Genomic DNA, 21,383 nt, shown 5'->3' with positions numbered 1-21,383 from the left:
GTTGGACCCATTTCATCAGACATAATTTAATAAACACATTTTTTATTCTTCTTATAGTTTTTGTTTTTGCATCAACAAATATTTTAACTAGAATTACTGCCTCACCGCCATACACCTCTGTGAACACGGACACTTCACACACAGAAGATCTATACAATCAGCACAGTTTCAAGATTAGAGTCACCAATTCAGTATCTGACCAAATGTCTCCCCTTCTGTTCCTGAGATATGACGTTAAAACATGTTGATGTCACTGTCAAGCTGACCTTTGACCTTTTGACCTTCATTATTTCATCCTGTTAGACATTTGTGTCAAGTTTGGTCAGAATTAGTGAATGAATTCGTCAGTTATGGACAAAAACATGTTTCGTGAGGTCACACTGACCTTTGACCTTCAACCACCAAACTCTGATCAGTTCATCTCAAAGTGGACGTTTGTACCAAATTTGATGAAATATCCTGAAGGTGTTTGAGAGATAGGACGTACACAAGAATGGGACAGACGTCTGACCTGAAAGCATAACGCCTCCAGCTGTGGAGGTTTTATAAAAAGATTCGCTCTGTGTCTGAGGATGTGCAGTAAATAAATAAAATAAATATTCTTATTTCTCTGCATCATCAGAGGCTTCAGGTGTTTTCTCTGAATGATCTGGTCTGACTTCTTCTCACCTGCAGTCACTGCCACCGGCGCTGATGACGAACTTGTCGTCACAGGAGAATCGAATGTTTGTCACGTGAGCCGAGTGACCGAAGTAGCGCTTGTGTTTTGCCTGTGAGAAGATCAGAAGGAGGAACAGAGTGGTGATGGAGTGACCCCACTATCTGTTCAGGAAAAACATCTGACGACGTGTCGTGCGAAGTTGACTTACAAATTTTTCGGAGCAGGGGAAATCAAAGAGCTTGATGAGGCCAAAGTCGTCTCCGGTCACCAGGTTGAGACCGGCGTGGGAAACACAAGCACAGTTAACATCCGCCTTCTCTGTGTTACGAGGCCAAACTCCGAGAACCTCGTCACCCAGGATGCTGAGAACACCGAACAACAAATCAGCATCACGGTCAGTATAGAGTTCAAACAGCCCTATGTTTTTATGGACTTCCAACATTTTCCCTTTAGCTTTAAAATGTGTCCCAAAACACTTCAGTGTATTCTATAACATCTGCAATACAGGTAGTTCCCAAAGTTCCACCGTTTGTGTTCACATGATGGATCTAAAGTATGATTGTAAGCCCCATATCCATTATATTTCACTGGATCTGCATGTGGTTCCCCACAGTACTTCAGTTAGTTCCCTAGACTCTACATTTTGTTTCACATTTCTTCACAATATGTTCCCTAAACTCTGTAGTATATGCTCTTGGTTCTATGTGTAGTTCCCTCGGCTCTTCAGTATGATTCATAGCCTCATAGTCTGTTCCACAACATATTCTGCAGGATCTACATGTTCCTTAGGTTCAACAGTTAGTTCCCTAAGCTCTAAACATGTTATTTTGCCTTCACAGTATCTTCGCTGGGCTGTATAGAATGTTGCCTAATCCCCACTTCACTTTGCTCTACAGTCAGTTCCCTAAGATCTTTACTTAGTTCCCTAGGATCTACAGCATGTTTCTCGCCACTACAGTAGGTTTCCCAGGATCTACGCTTCGTTCCCTAGACTCCTCGGTATGTTTCCTAACCTCTACAGTATGGTCCATTGGCTTAACAATATGTTCCCTAGGTTCTACATTTAGTTCCTTAGGCTCTACAGTATGCCCCCTAGGCTACAAAGGTAGTTCCCTTCTACAGCTGCTTCCCTAGACTATAAAGTTAGTTCCCTAGGTTTTACAGTTAGTTCCCAAGGTTGTAAAGTTAGTTACCCTCTACAGTTAGTTTCCTAGGCTCTGAGGTTACTTCTGTAGGCTATGAAATTAGTTCCCATAGTTCTGCAGTTAGTTCCCTTGGCTATAAAGTTAGTTTCCTAGATTCTAGAGTTAGTTCCCTAGGTTCTTAAGTCAGTTTCCTAGGCCATAAAGTGAGTTCCCCTCTACAGCTAGTTCCCTCAGGTTCTATACTTGGTTCCCTAAGCTCTAGTGCTCTTGGCTATAAAATTAGTTTCGTTGGTTATAAAGTTAGTTACCTATGCTCTAAATTTAATTCCCTAGGTTGTACAATTTGTTCCCTAGGCTATAAAGTTAATTCCTCTCGACAACTAGTACTCTAGGTTTTGAAGTTAGTTTCCTAGACTTTCATTGTAGTTCCTTAGGCTCTACAGTGTGTTCCCTAGGTTATAGAGGTAGTTCCCCTCTACGGCTAGTTCCCTAGGCCCTGAATTTAGTTCCCTTGGTCTTACAGTTAGTTCCCAAGGTTTTAAAGTTAGTGCCTTTGGGTTCTAAAGTTAGTTCCCCTCTACAGTTAGTTTCCTGGGTTCCAAAGTTAGTTCCCATGGCTATAAAGTTAGTTTTCTAGGTTCTGAGGTCAGTTTCCAAGGCTATGACCTGAGTTCCCCTCTACAGCTAGTTCCCTTGGCTTCAAGGTTAGTTCCCCAGATTCTACACTTGGCTCTCTAGACTCTAGTGCACTTGGCTATAAAATTAGTTCGCTCGGTTGTAAAGTTAGTTCCCTTGGCTCTGAAGTCAGTTCCCTAGGTTATGAAATAGATCCTTTGGTTCTGCAGTTAGTTTCCTTGGCCATACAGTTAGTTCCCTAGGGTGCACAGTTGGTTCCCCAGGTTCTAAAATTAGATCACCATTATGTTTCAACAGTAGTTTCTTGGATCTACAGTATGTTTCCTAGTAGTACGTTTCTTGCTCCTACAAGATAATCCACGGGAAATATATATCCCAGGATCCACACTTAGTTCCCCAAGCCCTTGCATGTGTCCTCTAAGCTCTCCAGTCAGTTCCATAGCCTCTGTGGTATGTTCCCTATAGAAGCTTGATAGTAAGTTCTACAGTCATAACAAATCTCTATGGTAGGTTCCCTGAGGCTTTGGGTATGGAAAAAGCCTCTTGATTACAATTTACACGGTTCCCTGAATAAAATAAAACGTTATCCAGGGTTCAGCTTCAGTTATCAGAGCGGCAGAGCTGAGACTGTGTGTGTTTGTATCAAAGTGTATTTTAACTAATACGTTGACTGAGTCCTGCTGTTTTCCCGTAGAACCACAGTCGAACCTCTGAGCTCTACGGTATGTTTCCTAGACCTGACAGTACGTTTCTGAGAGCACTCAACATGTTCCCTGACACATCATACAGCACATTACACCATCTGAACCATTATCATCTCACAGCCAGCCTCACCTGGTCCAGGTAGCCCAGGTGATCCTCTCAAATGCAGACTGCTCTGTGACAATCTTCCCCAAGGGAACTTCATGCACCTGCCGAGTGTAGGTGCTGGTGGACACCTGGGTGGAACAGAACAACAATTCAATGATGTATGATGCTCCCATGAAAGATTTTCACTGTGCTCAACAGTAGAAAAACATCAGTAAATACATCTTTTATTTTATTTATTTATTTTTTGTCTTAGCTCTTAAGAAACTACCGTTACATTATTTGGTGCTACGGACGCTTCATATCCAGGTCAATTCACACACTTGTGAGTAAAGCATTTAAGAGCAGAGGAGAGGGCTCCGTCCGATCTCTTCATAAACTAAAGTCATATTATTTTGCGCGACTGACGCTTCATATAACATAACAATATGCTATTTATCGTGTTATGACATCATGTCATGTCTGTCTCTACATGGTCACGCGTTAACAATTCTGCTCTGCTCTGTGTATGCGCACACACACACACACACACACACACACACACACGTGAGCCCGCCAGAGCGCGGCTCGGGCCGCATTTTCCTGACCAAACCCAACCCGAGCCCAGCGCAGTTTGTTACCTGACATAGTTATTGTTATGGACAGTGTGTAAATAACCATCAACAGACAGCTGTTACGCACAGACAAACACGCTGCTCGCACAGCAGCGCAGCACGGCACTGTACAAACACGCAGTTGGAGCGGAGCTTGTGTTGTGTTCAGGCGTTGTCATGTAATAACTTCCAGCACTTAAATAGGTCAAAATTGTATGTTCCTAAATCTTGAGACACCTCATATGTAAGCTAGACAGACATTTCACCTGCTCATACTGTGCTCACATGTACTGTATGTACTTAGTCCTAAAGAGCCCTTCTGGTGCCAGTAGATACACAGAAACATCCCAGCAGGCTGTGCTTTGCAAGCATACAAAAAAGTTTCGCGTGTGTGAAATATTTTTTTTAATGCATATTTCACCTCCGCTGCTACAACTCCATCCTAGGGGAAACACTGCATCTACCATAATATAACAATCCGTTAGTAAAAAGGTCAGAGGTCACAGCACCAACACCACTGATGGTAATCAAATCTCCATTCGTTGGCAGACCAAACTGAACCGGTGCACCTGTGTCATAATTCTGAGGGTTTTCAGTCTTTTCAACCTGGATATGTTTGCTGTCAGCAGAGAAGTCGATCTGGATGACGGAGCCCGGGATGTCCTTACAGTAGCCAATCCTGTTGAGGGACGGTCCCAGAGAAAGGTCGTAGAAATCCACAGCACTTTCAACTGAACCCACTGCCAAGAATCGGTTGTCTGGACTGAACCTGAACCACAAGAAAACCCCAAAAACGTGTCGCTGATTTTGATGCAACACAGAAGTGTTAAAGAACGATGTCCTGGTATCTGTTAAAGATCGATGCCGTACCGTATGTCCTGGATGGCGACACTGCGGTCTCTCTTCTTGCCCCAGACAGTGAGGGAGTTGACTAGCAGGACGATGAACTCTCCATTCTCCATACCGATGGAAACCATCTCTCCATTGGGACTATAGGAGGTGCACTTGGCAGGATGACCCAAACTCACCTTGTTCAGAAGTTTCTAACACAGAAAACAAGATAAGAGAACATCTGAGTAGAACCACAACAAAGCTTCAGTCTCCACCCATCAGATCTGGTACCTTATCAGCCAGGTCCCATATTCGGATGGTCCCGTCATCGCTGGCGGAGATGAAGACGTCTTTGAAAGGGTGAGTTGCTAAACCCCAGATTCCTCCCTGAGTGTGTCCGTTGATCATGGTGTTGGAGGCAGCGTTCTTTTCTCCAACCTCTATGATCTCTCCATCTTTGGTTCCCACCAGGATTTTACCCTGAGACAAAAGACAGCTGTCAGTAAGTTGAGGGTTCCGGTGACAAGAATCAAGATCCTCCTACCTTCAACTCCAGATTTTATTTTTGAAAGAAAACTCTTAATTTTATTGTTCAGTTCACCTAAAATTTGCTGGAACTACTTTATACAGATGTTTCATTTAGCCCAGTCTCTTCCATCTGAGTGCTGCGCCAACATTTTACACACATTTCAAGAGACTGTGTGAATACAGTGTTATTCTCCGTGCCGTCCATCAGCTACTGATCTACAAGTATTCTGACAAAAGTGTGACTCTACAAACTGCTTGATATAACTGGATCCACGTTATTGTGACGTGCTAGTTTAACTCCATTTTACCTGGTGCGTGCACTTTCATGGTCCTTGTGCATGTGACTTAGCAAATTGCAATGATACTTACGAATAACGACTAACAGCCATTTTTGCATTCATGCTTCATTTAGGGCCTGTGTCCACGTACCCTCTTATTTAGCTTGTTCCCAATGAGAAGAAAGTGTGTGCGGGTGTCTACAGAAAAAAAAAAAAAAATGCTGCACTTAGCTCAAAGCGCTTCAACGTCACTGCCCCTCCATTAGCTGTTGGGATGACGTGTGCAGATGTTTGTTCTGTCAGCTCTGTTAAATTTGGGCTCTTATGTCCATTTTGCAGGTGTTGGTGTTGTTTTTTGTGGTTGGTGTTGGACGGTGGTGGCATGTGGCTGCGAGTCACTCACCAGGATGAGGACAACAACTCACCATCTGTAAACTCTCCTTTTACTGACTTCTAGCTAGCTGCTAGCCAATCGATGTTTATATATACATCAAAGAAAAGATGGAGAAGATGGATACCAGTTGGACGAACATCCTGCCATCGTACAAGTGTTGGAAATAAGCTGGACAACCTCCATCAAGCTCCAACAGGATATCAGGAACTGTGACATCCTGTGATTCACTGAAACTAAACCCTGGACAGCTCTGTCCGACCAGGGGACTCTGTTTCTCTTAGCTGATCTGATGGAGCAGAGGATTCTGGGAGAGAAGGAGAGGAGGTGTGGCTTTAATCAGGACCGGTGTGATGGTGTGAATGTGAGCTGCTGTCCTGCTCCTGCTGTGGATCACTGCTGTACGCCGTTCAGAGGCTGCTGCAGAGGGGCTCCACTCCTGTTCAGGAGGAGCGACCATGTGGACGTTTTGTTGAGGTTAGGTTAGGGTTAGATGTGTGGACAGTAACCATGGAAACCAGAACCATCCTGAAACACTGACGAATATAAAGCAGCAGCCAACGATGGAGGAAGACGATAAAACGACTGACTGACAGTGAACAAGTTAAAGGAGCTGGTGGATCACAGTTCACTGGAGTTGTACCTTGTTTGATTCCATGTGACGAATAAATGATTGATTGTCAGTCTCAAGTTGTATGAAATTATCGCAACAAAGACAGGAAAGCAGATCAGTCAGACGCTGAATGCTGCTGGTAAGTGTTGTGCTTTTATCGTTGCGTTACGTGTTATAAGCTTGTCATTAAAAAAAAGTGCTGGGAGCAGGTTTTTTATGAAGTGCTCTGCAGCACCCAGCCACCACTTTTCTGCCAAAGACAAACGCTCTGTGGACACAGGCCCTCAGGTTTTATACTCTGATCTGTCTCGTACCTTCCCTCTGCAGACGGATCGGACGTTCTCCACCGGCTGGCCGGTCTCCAGCTGAAACGCTCTACAGCGCTTCATCTCCTGATCCCAAAGTTTCACAGCGCCGCCTTCTTTAGTCCTGTCAAATACACCACCACCATCATGCTTTTATTTTCACGTACAGGGATCATTTGTTGATTTTCAACCAGCTCTGTGTCAAAGCGGGATAGTGGATAGTCTGTGTAAATGAACTGTGGTAAACTTTTCTCCATCTAACCACATCTTCCTTGTTGCTCAACTACAGATTGTCCTTCCTCTTTTGTCAAGTAGGGTTGCAGCAATCTACTGGTTTTAAGATATAATGTGACAGAAAAGTTGACTGTTATCAAATTGTGTACATTTGCTTATCTACGATATTGAAAACAACAACAACTGGACGTTGAATCTCAACTTTATTTAAGTTATTTTCAAAGGTTGTTAAAATAATGCATTAATTCTAATTAATAAATCCCAGAAAAAATAACGCATTAAAAAACATGAACGCTGATTAATGTCATCCTATGGTGCCCTTTGACCCGGCACATCATTGAGGGTCACAGTGTCTTTGGGTGTTTCTCAGAGTCAAGGAAGGATCCTCAAATGGCCGAATTTGAAGGACGCTACGTCATCGACCTGCCAAAGGACTGTTTCAATGTCAAGGATCCTTCTGAGTTTCACGAAGGACTGAGTATTTCTTTCAGAGAAATTCAAAGGATCCATGTGTGGATCCTCCACGGGTATAAAATACCCACAATGCTTTGCACAGTACACGATTTGCTGACCCTACCAGAGGCTCAGTAAATACAAGATCTTATGTCATGCTATACTGACCTACAGGTGCCAGAACAATAAGCAGCAGGTTGTCAAACTCTGTCCAACACCTTCTGTCTATTCGTTGTCTTTAATTCACTGTTCATTCAAAGCTAATGTTAGCCACAGCTAGTCTTTGATTCCATCACTGGCTGCCTTCAGCGTGTGACTGGCCTCCAACTCGTCATTTAACAGTTAACGAGAGACGAGTTGAGATGCTGAACGTTTGTGTGAAGATGAAGGAACCACAGATTTTTGAATTTTCACCACTTTTCAAACTCTCGCTGAGACAAAGCATTTTGATTTCTGGTCACTCACGGCCGTTCCTTCCCCCCGGTGACGATGAGTCCATCCCTCAGGGTGGTGTACATGGTAAAGACCGGACCACTGTGCGCCTTCGCCACCACTCGCACCAGGAAGTGCTCCCTCCATACGTACACGTCTCCGTTAATAGCACCAGTGAACGTCAGGTTGTTCTGGAGGAGACAAACACTGACTTACTACAGATTTATGTGTCTGATGTTTTTAAAAAGTTTTAAAGACCACAGTTTGTGTCTTACAGCACCAAACGCGACAGACAACATGGTCTGCATACGGCCGTCCTCCACCGAGCCGATCACTCCTTTCTTGTAGACGAGCGAACCTCCGACCAGAGTCCAGAACTTGATGTGTTTGATTCCCACCGACACAAACTGGGTGTCGGAGTCTGGTCTGAACTCCACCACAAAGATCCGCTCAGCGTGGCCTCCTTTACAGGTCACCTTGGTGCCTGGCAGAGAGGTCACAGGGGATCACAGTAAACTCAGTTTGCTTCAGTCTGACAGTATACACACACATGCATCAAGGTTCTTTAAGAAAAGTTAAGTAGTTTTGGTCCCGTACACTGTGTCCGTGTCCTAACTGGATGCGAGCGCCAGACTATCGCGCCGCATCAGGTTATATCAGACGCTCTGGGTAACCACTGAACAGACGAGTGAGTATGTACTTCCTTATTGTTCACTACTGCAGGTAACTTACAGATATCATTGTTGTAGTTTCCAAACTGCATCACACCACCATCTCCACTTTGTAAAACAAGCTAGCTTAAACATCCCACACAGTTCTTACCAGAAATGTTCAGCTTCCTGTCGATCTCCCTCCGGCCAGACACAAACTTATTTATATTTCTGTAGTGATAGGAGGCATCCTGCATCCTCCTCATTTAAACCTCGTTAAACAGCTGTTGCTCATCCACTGCAGCACTTCCAGTGCAAGCCACAGAATAATATTAAACGGGGCATCCGATAAAAGTTTAGCTCAAAACAACACGCCACATCACGCAGCGTCATGTCGCTCACAGGCAGTTAGGACATTCAAATAGAAAACAATGCGATCGAACTGATTTAGTCGCTGACGCTCGCTCGTGTCACATCCAGTTAGGACACGGAGTGAGGGCCAAAAAAAACTTTCAAATGACTTTTGGACTTTAATGTTTGAACAAGGAGCAACTTTCTATACTGATGTGTTTATTAGCCACAAACAACCTGTGACAGTTGAGACTCTAGCTTCAGCGAGCTACATGTGAGCCACAGAGGTGTGGACTCGAGTCATATGACTTGGATTCAAGTCCTACTCAAGTCACAAAGTCGATGACTTTAGACTTAACAAAATCAAAAATAACCTGCAGCTCGACTTGGACTTTAACACCTATGACTTTTAACTTGACAGTGCTTGATACCTTCCCCCAGGCCCAAAGATTGATCAAAAAGTGTGACATAAAAAGTCATTTCATTTCCTGACTCAACTTCCGTTAACACTTTTCATTCTCAGCAAGCTGACGCTGAAGTAACACGAAAATCCAAACCATCAAGAACTGACTGAACGTTCCTGAGCGCCAGTTGGAAAAAATGATACCAAAGATATTTTGTTTGTGTACAAAAACTAAGGGTGGTCACAAAAAACAAATTACAGGATGTAAAACACGGGTCAAGAATTACAGACACACAAAAACTTCTAACAAACTTGATTTAACAAATATTTACACATTTTAAAAGACCGATTTTTGCAAATTTAGTAACTTATGACTCTGTTGGGGGCGGCACGGTGGTGTGGTGGTTAGCACTGTCGCCTCACAGCAAGAGGGTTGCCGGTTCGATCCCGGGTGTGGGAGCCCTTCTGTGCGGAGTTTGCATGTTCTCCCCGTGTCAGCGTGGGTTCTCTCCGGGCACTCCGGCTTCCTCCCACAGTCCAAAGACATGCAGATTGGGGACTAGGTTAATTGATAACTCTTGATAAGTGTGAATGTGAGTGTGAATGGTTGTTTGTCTCTATGTGTCAGCCCTGTGATAGTCTGGTGACCTGTCCAGGGTGTACCCTGCCTCTCGCCCGATGTCAGCTGGGAAAGGCTCAAGAGGATGAAGGGGTTAGAAGATGAATGAATGAATGAATGACTCTGTTGCTAAAATGGCATCATATGTGGTGAAGAGCACCTTATGACTTGTTTAGGGCTCAAACCTCAAAGTTTAAGACTTGGGACTTGACTTGGAATGAGTCAGTTTTGGGACGTGTCTTGGGAGCTGAGTTCAAAGACTTTAGACTTACTTGTGACTTGCTAAACTTTGTCACAACTGTGCCATGCAGTCACCGTACGTCTAAAATCCACTTGGAATTTAAAACTACAGGTTCTCTGACGGGACACGTCATCACAGACTTGTGTATTCGTTTTTGTTCCTGTGTCTTAATTGGCTCTGAATTCATTTAATCATATGTATTCATAAAAATCTGTTTTTAAACCTTCAGTTTTTTAATGACCCTTCTTGCCCTGATTGTTGTCATCCTCATCTCCCTCGGATACTCCAATCAGAAGAATTATGAAGACCCCAGGAAGAATAGCTACTGCTATGCAAAAGCTAATGGGGATCTTAATAAAACAAACAAACACTCCTCACCTGTTCTTCACCAGAGTACCTTGTTCAAGGCAGAACTCTGCTGCCCCTTGTCCATCAATGTGAGAGTCATTTTCTTAAGAACATAAGATAAACATTGTACCTTCCTGCCACCTCCACACAGTGATGATGTGTTCAGGTTCAACTCCCACAGACAGCAGCAGCTTCCCTGTGGCGCTGAAGTTGACGTAGCCGACACCTTTAGCGTGGGAACAGCGGAGGATAGACAACGTCTGCTTGGTCATGGCATCCCACACATGGATGGATGGAGCAAGGCCTGGTAGAGGAGGTCAAATGTAAGAACCAAAGAACTGAGGAACCACAGAACCAAGGCATCAAATAACCCAGGAACCTACAGATCCAATTAACTGTGGACCTGAGGGACTAAGGCAGTGAGGTAGCCCTGGAACAATAGGACTTAGGAACCTTAGAACCATAATATCAACAAGCTAAGGACCTGGGGTTTCTTACAACTGTAGAACCAGGGACCTGAGGTACTATGGTAGCCCAGAAATCAAAGAACCACAGGACCAAAGGACTACAGTACTGACCAACCAAGAACTCTGGCATCCTAGAAACTGTGGAATAGAGGGTGTATGTCATCACAGCAAAGAAACTGAGAAACCATAGATCCAAGAAACCTAAGAACAACAGTAACCAAGGATCCCAGGAATTGCAGTGCCAAGGAACCAAGACATCTCCTTAAATGTTCAGCATCTTAGAACCTTGGTCCTCTGGTTGTGTCCTTGATACTGTGGAAACAAAGATTCAAAGAACAAGGAACCAAAAGCCGTAGTCAGACCAAAGATTCTGAACGAGACGAATTTAAACTTAAAACTACTCGCAATGCACCGTTCTGCAATGTTCTGACAGCCTGCCAGTTTACACCAATGAGACCAGACGATACGATTAATCGTATCCATGGCAACGACTCTCCGTTGGCCGACCTCTGTTCTAACTTCTGTCTTTTCAGACTTATTTTGTGGCTGAATATAATTTGTAGCTTCTTGAAATCTGAATGAGGATAGTGATAGTGAGATACTGGCTACAGTGATGAAACAAAACCAGCATCAGATGGACTGTATTCATAATCAATACGCCACAATAATATAAATAACCAGCATCAATTCATCAGTCAGTGAGAATGTGTGTGTGTGGGCGGGGCATAAGCACATACAGCCAGCAGCAGCAGCGACCCACCGTCTGACACCGGCACACCGTGAGGACGGAGACTGACAGCCGTGTCATCAGTTGCAGGGATGTAAATGAGACGGACTCGGGGTCGGACGGGACCGACGGCTGTTGTCAGAAAATGCTGCATTACGTTGCCAGCTGACAAGTTGTGAATGACTAGGCCTGTTGACTTTGAAACAGATGATGTGCTTTACGTTCTAAAACCCGCTGCCGGAGATCTGACCAGCTGAGCCACAGGTGACACCATCAGACGACTTGAATCCAGCTGGGACAGACCAGTTCACACCGCTGCTACTGTTCTCTGCAACCTTCTAAAACAGTTTAGTCTTGTCACCAATCTTTGGTCCGAACTGGGCCTAAGATCCACAGTATCAAGGGGGCACTGAGGAAGCATCACTTAAGGAAAGGCTTTAAGGAACCAAAGGGCCAAGGAACACAAGGTAATGAGCAGACATGGACCTGGGGAACCTAAGGAATCAAGGACCTAATGTAAAAAGGGAGCCCAGGAAACACAGAAGAGAGGGCCCGCAGAATCATGGAATGAAGGAACCAGAGAACTAAGGAGTCAAGGCGGCAAAACACCAAGGAATGAAGGAAAAATGGACTGAGGAGGTAAGGCAGCTTTGAACAAAAGGAGAAATGGAACCAAAGGAAGTGAGCAATGGAAATGCTGAGTATCAGGGAAACCAGGCTAGGAATCAGGAGTTGAGGGAGGAGACGTAGGAGATCCTCTGTTTTAGGATCATTCATTACTTCCATGTTGTTCAGGAGTAGGAGGAGACTGGTGCTGACATGCTGATTCAACAGAGCAGAACTGGTAAGTGACTGCGTTTTGGATTCAGAGTTGGGCGCCAATCTAATTCTGAACCACTTCATTCTGCAGCTGCACATTTACAGCCAATACTGTTAACACCTTTGTCCATGATCACACCAGAGTCTTTTCCTCTGAAGTCTGAGGTCAGAGCAGATGGACACGAGTTGTGTTCCATGATGATAAGTTATATGTGTTTGTGTCAGCTCATCATAGCTGCAAACCTAATTTCTGCTAGCAGAACACTGAAGCTGAACTGAACTGAAAACTGACTGAATAAAAGAATCGATACAATCAGCTCTGACAGTCATCATTTTCTGCGGTCTCCTGTGGAATACCCCAAGGCTTTCTTTTAGGTCCTCTCCTATTTGTGCCTTAGCTGCTTCTGCTTGCATCTGTTTCTATAAAATACAACATCCCACAACATTTCTACACTGATGACACACAGCTGTATTTCTTATTAAATCCATGTAAAGTTAGTCTTCAGTCTCATTTATGCTGTCTCATGGGCGTTAAATGCTGGATAGCCGAAACATCCTGATTCAACCAATTGTCTCTGGCCTCAAAATGTCTGTATACAAGCGAGAAACTTGCAAATCATGCTCAATTTTGCTTTAAAGTCTCTGTTGGGATATCAGTTCTTAAAGAACTGATTTTAAGATTCTTTTATTTGTTTTGAAAGAACTGCATGGACCGGCACCAGCTCCAATCTCTGATCTCCTTAATCCCTATTCGACATCATCTGATTTATCTGATCAGCTTCTCCTTAAAATGTGATTGAACCTTTTGATTGCAGCTCCCAGGACGGTTTATCCCTCGCTCGTCTTGTCATCTATCAACACTTTTTTGAAAACTGCTTTTGAGTCCCCTAAATCAATATAACTTAATTCTATATTTACTTTAAAACTTAAATTAATAGACCCGGGCTATTATTAGCTTAAATCCCTGAACTCAACAGGCCTGTATTTGAGACAGGCCTTTAATTCCTTTCACACAAAACTGTTGCTCAGCAAAGATCAGAAAATACAATAAATTATTTCTTCAAACCAGTATGAATATTACTGGATAAAAACAAGTCTTCAGATAACATATCAAGTGTGAATAACTCATTTGATCTAGCTCCGACAGACAGAGCATCAGACAGAGAGTTATGGTAGTCGAGGATTACGACACTGACACACCGACATAACGCCACTCTGTCCTGTTAAAACAGTCCTCACAACTTGGATTCATTTTAATGAAAAACCCTTTTGGTTCTTTTGATGTGAGGGCCCTTACAGACTGAAGGAAGATGAAGAATTTACAGTGTAATCCTGGAACAGACACATAATCTGAGGAAGCCAACAACCTGATTTTATACATCCAAAGAACTTCTACAAAAAAGGAACTGCTAGGCAACCAGACCAGGCCTCTATTTGTCTAAATGTGTAGCCACACCGGGCTTATAAAATAGATGGGGCGTTTAATTGAAGTTTTACGATATTTTCTCTGTAAAGAATTTGGTGAAAATGTTTAGTTTATAAATTACACATTGTTAGGACACGAACATCTACGGTAAATTTAAAAAAAATCTGTCCAGTAGACGTCCTGCTCTATCTGTCGGATAGAGCCTCATGTGATCATGGCTGTAGAGGGTTAATAAAACAACATCACTGCATTCTGGCAAGCTCTTTAAAAACAGTCATGTGAGACGTTCACACCCTGAAATCCTCTGCAGCAATACAACTGATCCAGGTGGCGCTCCCACAGGAACTCAAGTACAAAAGCAGTCTCTGAATCACAGTCTTACCACAAACAGTACACACACCACACACAGGAACAACACAGGCTAGCTCAGCTAGTTTAACATGCTGATAAGAGGCGCTAAGCAAGGCTTTGTTCTTTGTCCAACTTGCTTTAGTTTCTCTCTGGCCATGCTCACAGTAACATGGAGACATTTGAAAACACTGTTTACAAAAGCTTTTCCATCCACACTAACGTTTTCAGATAGTTCTCTACATTCTGCGTCCACACCGTAGCACGGAAACAACAGAAAAAACATTGAGGGCCCTATTTAGATGGTCTAAAACGCGAAGCGCCAGGCGTGTGGCGCATGGGCGTGTCCCAGTCACTTGCTAGTTAGACAGCGTGTTTTTAGACTGTGCACCATGGCGGAGAGTCTAAAAGGGTTGGACTTACTCTGTGAATTAGTCATGGGTGTGTTTTGGGCGTATCATTCAATAAGCCAATCAGAGTGTCACCTCTCATTCCCTTTAAAAGAGGCGCAATTGGAGCGCACGGCGGAGAGCTAGTTAGATGGCGGACCTACTGACTGGAAAGAGTGAGCGTTTTACAGCTGAGGAGACGGATCTCCTCGTGCGGGAGGTGAAGGCCCGTCAGAACCAGATCTACGGGGACAGCGGACAGGCACCCAAGCTCCCCGAGGTAAAGCAGGCGTGGGATCACTAATACAAGAAAGATCTAACTAAATATCTGTGGAATATTATTCAAACCTGTTTTCATCATATAACAGAGCACAGCTGTCAGCACTGCCGGAGCTCCCCAAGGTGCTGATCCTGCAGCTATAGGACCTGTTCAGCGTTTTCTCCCCCACCCACGTTTGTTAATTGTTTTCACATGTTTCCTAGAGCTGTGTTCTGCCTCTTATTTGCATGTGTGTCCTCTCTACACTCAGACAAAAATAATAATATAATATCCATATATAATACATAATAATATAATATAATGTAGCCTAGTATAACATGTTAAAATAAATGCAATGTGTGGGCTTTGGTTTTCAATCAAAAAAATGATTGATTGGTCACATAATTAAACAATTTCATTTGTCATTATTACAAATTATGATGATCATTATTACTGCGATTAGATCATTCTGATTGACTGACCATTAAGACGTGTTTCTGATAAATATTTTAATGTGCACAATAATAACCTTTCACATTGTAATCATATTTTTATTTGTTATCTTTTGCATATGTGTGGCTGCTCCGTGTGTGTCTGAGCAGAGTGCACACGCGTTGTGCACCCGCCTAGAGACGCATATTACTAACTTGTTTAACAGCGAAATACTGCGCCGTTGACTTTAGACCAGGTTTTTGTTGGTCACTGGCGCATTTGCTTTTTACGTCATCTAACTAGCAACGCGCCATGACTGCGCCTGACCACTCCTCATTTTTAGACCAACACACCCAGAGAAGCGCAAGTTCATTTGCTAGTTAGACGATGAGGGCGCAGGGCGTGAAAATGACAACTGCGCCTGCATCTAAATAGCAATGACACTTGCGACATGGATTATGCACCCTCCGCCGTCCGCTTAGGACCATCTAAATAGGGCCCTGAATCTCTTCTTCATCTTCCTCCAAAGGATGCTTTTTTGACAAAATATTCTTAACTACAGGTCCAAGTGGAAGTTTGTTCCAGAGCTTTCAACTTCATCTCCGACATTTCCACTATTACTGATCAAACGCTTTCAAATGAAGGGTGTGGGACATATTTTACACCTCCAAAAAGCTAGTAAGGGGACACTGAGCCAAGATGTTTTTTTTGTAAGACAAAACGATTCATCAGCACCACCATCTGGGGATAAGCAAATCCTCCACAAACACTCCGTCAATATGTTGTGATGGTTAAAACCAAAGGTCATGTCAAAGAAGGAAAGAAAACTGTTTTCACAAAAACAACCATCACAAAACAAACTGCTGTAAAACTATGAATATAAAATCCTGAGATTCACACGGATTCTTGAAATATTCTGTGAATTCTACTCACACACGAGATGATAAATAATAATAAATAATGAATAAATAATTTCCCCTCGGGGATCAATAAAGTATTTCTGATGATGCTGATGCTCATGAGCGCCACTGATTTGGCCAGATGAAGAAGAGAGTTGACAGAGACAGCAAATCGACGTTAAACTGTCATTTTTTTTGGTTCAGTGTGAATGGACTGCTGATTAGAAGCTGTGTTTTCATCTGTACCCACATGAGTGTAGACATGGTCTCTGACAGATTGGGGGCGGAGCTACAGACAGAGAAAGCAGACCTGAACAGGATCCTGACTGCTGATACTCACCAGACACTTCAGCCTCTACGCACCAACGACAGCCAACGACACCAACACGTTAAACACTGAGTTCTCAGCATGAATGTGAACAGAATCATGTGTGTGGATGATCAGTGATGAGTGACGGCAGAAAGGTGAGCAGAGACTTACCTGGCAGGTCAGTGATGTCACCTGGTGATGAGGTGAGGCGGTGACAATGAGGAAGCAGTGGAAAAGAAAAGAAGTGCAATGGGCAAAAAGCAGACGGGTCATGCATGAGAACAACACGCAGATCAATACAGCAACTGTGTCTCTGTTGATACATAAAGTCTGAGGTCTGTTTGTTTCTCTGCTGAGACTGAAGTAATGTTTCAGCCTCAAGTAACAGCAGAGAAACTGAAACAGGAGCAGGAGAGAAAACATCCAATATAAAGCAGATAATAAAGACCTGACTCTCTGCAGGTGAGGTCAACACAGGTGATCAATCCGATCATCTTTTCCTCAGAGAGTAACATCTACTGCGTTTGTGTTAGCATGTTAGCTGTCTGAGTGCAGATATGAGATGATAACGCTGAAGAAAATATGGCTGTGGACAGATTACTAAACAAAGGACCCTTGAACACGAGTAAGACAGGCCCCCGACCCCTCGTACATAAAGGGCTGAGGACGGAAAGAGACGCAAAAACACTAAAAATGATGTGGCTTTTATTCATTTCATGTCTCTCTGTAGTCGTTTTTTGTCTCTTTGTTGCTGTTTTTAGTCTCTTTGTTAGCCTGTGCCCAGTTAAATAATCCATGGCAGCAAAGTGACGCCAGCCACATCATCATGAGGAATTATATAAACTCACATTTATTAAACATGAATTTGTCTCATTTTACATGGTTAATACTTATGGAGACGTCCACATAGAATATAATTTAATATGGACATGACAACTTTTCTACTTGTTAGCATGCTAGCTAGCTAACGCTGTAAGCTGATGACCTCCTGGATCAGAACAGACTACAGTAACTGTCAGCACTGATCATTTTACAGAGGACACCACAAGAAAACATGTTCTTAGTTTATGCAGAGGACACCACAAGAAAACATGTTCTTAGTTTATGTTACATGACATGACTTTAGATCGGTTCCTGTCTGCACCCAGGCTCCATCCTGGGAAAATAAAGGCTCGCTAACATTAGCACGCTAGCTACATTAGCTAAAGCTGATCACTGACAGCCAGACACAAATGTCAATGATCCATCATCTGTTTGATCATCTAAACTAAGAACATGTTTTCTTGTGGTGTCCTCTGTAAAATGATCAGTGCTGACAGTTACTGTATTCTGTTCTGATCCAGGAGGTCATCAGCTTACAGCGTTAGCTAGCTAGCATGCTAACAAGTAGAAAAGTTGTCTGTCTTGTTCAGTTGATGTCAGTGTGACACACACTCCTCTACTGAGCGTCCAGCAGTCATTACAGACTGAATATCCAGATTATAATAAACTGGAGACAAAACTTTATTTCTACTTTACGTAGATCAGGCATGTCCAAAGTCTGGCCTGGGGACCAATTCAAAACAGAATGTTGGTTAATGAAGCACGTTCACTTTGTATTTTTTCTGTTCCCCTCACAATGGTCGAACTATCCTAGAGTTTTTAGACATGTACCAAACAGGAACTATGCAGGTGGAACTGATTGTTTTCATAAACAGACAGTAAACGAGCAAACAAACGGTTATCTGACAGCAGACATTTCCTGCCGCAGACGTAGCTCGACGGCGAGTGCGGCTGCTTTAGGAGCAAATAGTGTTTCAGTCAAAGATGGAACAGTTGCATTTGTCTCATTTGTAAGTGATTTGTGTTGGTATTAGCAACCCATATGATGTGAGAAGCAGACGTATTTAATACGGCCCCCCATCAAAAAGATCATAGATCATAAATCCATCAATATAAAAACGACCCACAGACATCAGTTGAGAAATGTAAACGTTTTAGTGATTTTATAAAGAAAAACTGCAGCTCCTGTTTACGCTGATTGTTTACAGGCCAGTGTTGCTCTCTTCAATATGGCCACCATGTTGACGCATCACTGCAGGGGCCTGACACAGTCAATGTGGCGTCTGTCCGTCTCTGAGTTGAAGAAGCGAGTGGGAGCAGTTTGATTTCACCTCAGACACGTCAGCTGAGTGGACACTCACCGATTTGTCCCGTAGCGATGATGTTTTGGTATTTTGGGTGTTGGTTGACAGTCAGACAGAGGATGTCGTCAGTGTGTTCCAGGTAGAAACTCTGGGTTCCTGTCAGGACAGTAGGCAGGAAGCGGATATCATCATCAACAACAACCTTTAGGCAAGGCAAGTTTATTTGTCTAGCACATTTCAGCAACGAGGCAATTCAAAGTGCTTTACATAAAACATACATCAAGTAAAAGCAATAAAGGCAACATAAAAAGACATTAAATACTCAAAAACTCAAAAAGAGTTTAGTTAGAAATCAAAAAGCTAAAACAGAATAAGTTACAGTGCAGTGTGAGATAATAATCAGTTCAATCAGACGCCTCAAGTTTGATTTAGTAATAGGCAGCGGCAAACATAAAAGTCCTCAGCTCTGATTTAAAAGAACTGAGAGTTGCAGCAGACCTGCAGTTTTCTGGGAGTTTGTTCCAGATATGCGGAGCATAAAAACTGAATGCTGCTTCTCCATGTTTGGTTTTGACTCTGGGGACAGAAAGGAGACCTGTCCCAGACGACCTGAGAGGTCTGGATGGTTCATAACGTAGCAGCAGATCAGAAATATATTTTGGCCCTAAACCTTCAGTGCTTTATAAACCAACAAGAGTATTTTAAAGTCAATTCTTTGACAGACAGGAAGCCAGTGTAAAGATCTGAGAACTGGAGTGATATAATTCACTTTCTTGGTGTTAGTGAGGACTCGAGCAGCAGCGTTCTGAATCAACTGCAGCTGATTTTTTAGGGAGACCTGTGAAGACACCGTTACAGTAGTCGAGTCTGCTAAAGATAAATGCATGGACAAGTTTTTCCAAATCCTGCTGAGACATCAGTCCTTTAACCCTTCTTCAGGTGATAGTTGGCTGATTTTGTGACTATCTTAATGTGGCTGTTGAAATTCAGGTCTGAGTCCATGACTACACCAAGATTTCTGGCTCGGTTTGTGCTTTTTAACATTACAGATTGAAGCTGAGCGCTGATTTTTAATTGTTCTTCTTCTTTGGCTCCAAAAACAATTACTTCAGTTTTATCTTTTGTTCAGTTGAAGATAATTCTGGCACATCCAATCATTGATTTGTTCGATGCATTTACTCAATGCTTGTATTGGACCATACTCCCCTGGTGATATGGTTATGTAGATCTGTGTGTCGTCTGCATAATTATGGGAAGATATCTTTGAGCCAGTGGGAGCATGTAGATGTTGAACAGAAGAGGACCCAGAATGGAGCCTTGGGGAACTCCATCCTCAGATGTGTAATTACCTATAGACACAAAGTAGTCTCTGTCCTTTACGTAGGATTCAAACCAGTTTAGTACTGTTTCGGAAAGTCCCACCCAGTTTTTCAGTCAGTCTAGTAATATGGTATGGTCGACTGTGTCGAATGCTGCACTAAGATCCAGTAACACTAAAACTGAAATTCTGCCACTGTCTGTGTTTAAGTAGATGTCACTGAAGACCTTAACAAGAGCAGTCTCAGTGCTGTGGTTAAACATCATTAGCTCGGTGTGAGAGTTGAACTGACCGGCGGATAGGTTCTGGATGACCACGGCGGCAGCAGTGTGGAAGATGATGTCAGCACCGTCGTTGAGGTAATGCAGGTTGTTGCGACAGTCGAAGCCTCTGTAGCCAAAGACGTGCTCCAGCACCAGCTCCTGAAAAACAAGACACCATCAGCCGCTTGAAGTGAAGTCACATGTCGGCGGTGTTAACGAGGCTCGTACTGACCTCCACCACCTTCTTCTTCTTGGTCACGTTGTTCTTCAGCAGTTTGTCGGGCAGCGGTGCAGCTCGACTTACCGGAGGCCTGTACAGGAAACAGATTCAGGAACAGTTCAGATACAGAAACACTGTGTGTCCGTGTGTGTGTGTGTGTGTGTGTGTGTGTGGGTATGTGTGTGATCACCTCTCCTCCACAGGAAGCTCTTTGTGCTGCAGGTGAGGTCTGGTTCCTGTCATGTTCCTGATGCTGGCAGAGTAGATCTTGGTGATGTAGTCCACCACCTTCTCCCGTGCCACGTCGCTGTCGTACCCTGAAAACACAACAACCGACACAAGTCAGAAACAGAGGGCTCTCTGGGGACGGAGCACCTGCTGCAGCAAGCCAACACGCTGTCTGTGGTCATTTTGACTTGACCAGCAGACTTCACTACAAGCTGATTGGCTGTTGAAACAGGTGACGTGCTTTAAAACCAGCCGCCAGCCATTTGACCAGCTGAGTGTCAGGTGACACCATCAGCCGGCTTGAGTCAAGCTCAGACCGGCCAGTTCACACCGCTGACACTTTTCTCTGTGACGTTCTCAAATGGTTTCGTCTCGTCATGAATCTTTGGTCTAAACTGGACTTAAAGGGATAGTGCAACCAAAAATGAAAATTCAGCCATTATCTACTCACCCATATGCCGAGGGAGGCTCAGGTGAAGTTTTAGAGTCCTCACATCACTTGCAGAGATCCAAGGGGAGAGGAGGTAGCAACACAACTCCACCTAATGGAGGCTGACGGCGCCCCAGATTCAAACGTCCAAAAACACATAATTGAAACCACAAAATATCTCCATACTGCTCGTCCGTAGTGAT

General features: G+C 43.5%; 1 protein-coding gene across 1 annotated transcript in view; it reads right to left on the bottom strand.

Moving 5' to 3' along the window:
- The window catches only part of LOC126389693 (echinoderm microtubule-associated protein-like 6), a 62,149-nt gene that overhangs the window by 3,732 nt on the left and 37,034 nt on the right, over positions 1–21,383 (bottom strand). The window contains exons 27-41 of the mRNA XM_050043481.1: positions 20,713–20,839; positions 20,535–20,613; positions 20,332–20,461; positions 18,779–18,877; positions 16,767–16,787; positions 10,650–10,823; positions 8,183–8,391; positions 7,941–8,098; positions 6,798–6,912; positions 4,965–5,153; positions 4,713–4,885; positions 4,449–4,611; positions 3,277–3,380; positions 870–1,023; positions 670–770 (exon numbers count right to left, since the gene is read on the bottom strand). Coding sequence (XP_049899438.1) covers positions 670–770; positions 870–1,023; positions 3,277–3,380; positions 4,449–4,611; positions 4,713–4,885; positions 4,965–5,153; positions 6,798–6,912; positions 7,941–8,098; positions 8,183–8,391; positions 10,650–10,823; positions 16,767–16,787; positions 18,779–18,877; positions 20,332–20,461; positions 20,535–20,613; positions 20,713–20,839 — 1,996 coding nt within the window. The remainder of the gene's footprint in view (positions 1–669; positions 771–869; positions 1,024–3,276; positions 3,381–4,448; positions 4,612–4,712; positions 4,886–4,964; positions 5,154–6,797; positions 6,913–7,940; positions 8,099–8,182; positions 8,392–10,649; positions 10,824–16,766; positions 16,788–18,778; positions 18,878–20,331; positions 20,462–20,534; positions 20,614–20,712; positions 20,840–21,383) is intronic.

The sequence above is a fragment of the Epinephelus moara genome, chromosome 5 (assembly GCF_006386435.1).
Source record: "Epinephelus moara isolate mb chromosome 5, YSFRI_EMoa_1.0, whole genome shotgun sequence".
NCBI classification, from domain to species: Eukaryota; Metazoa; Chordata; class Actinopteri; order Perciformes; family Serranidae; genus Epinephelus; species Epinephelus moara.
Note: the sequence above shows the minus strand (reverse complement) of the source record. Positions and strands in the feature narration are given on the sequence as shown.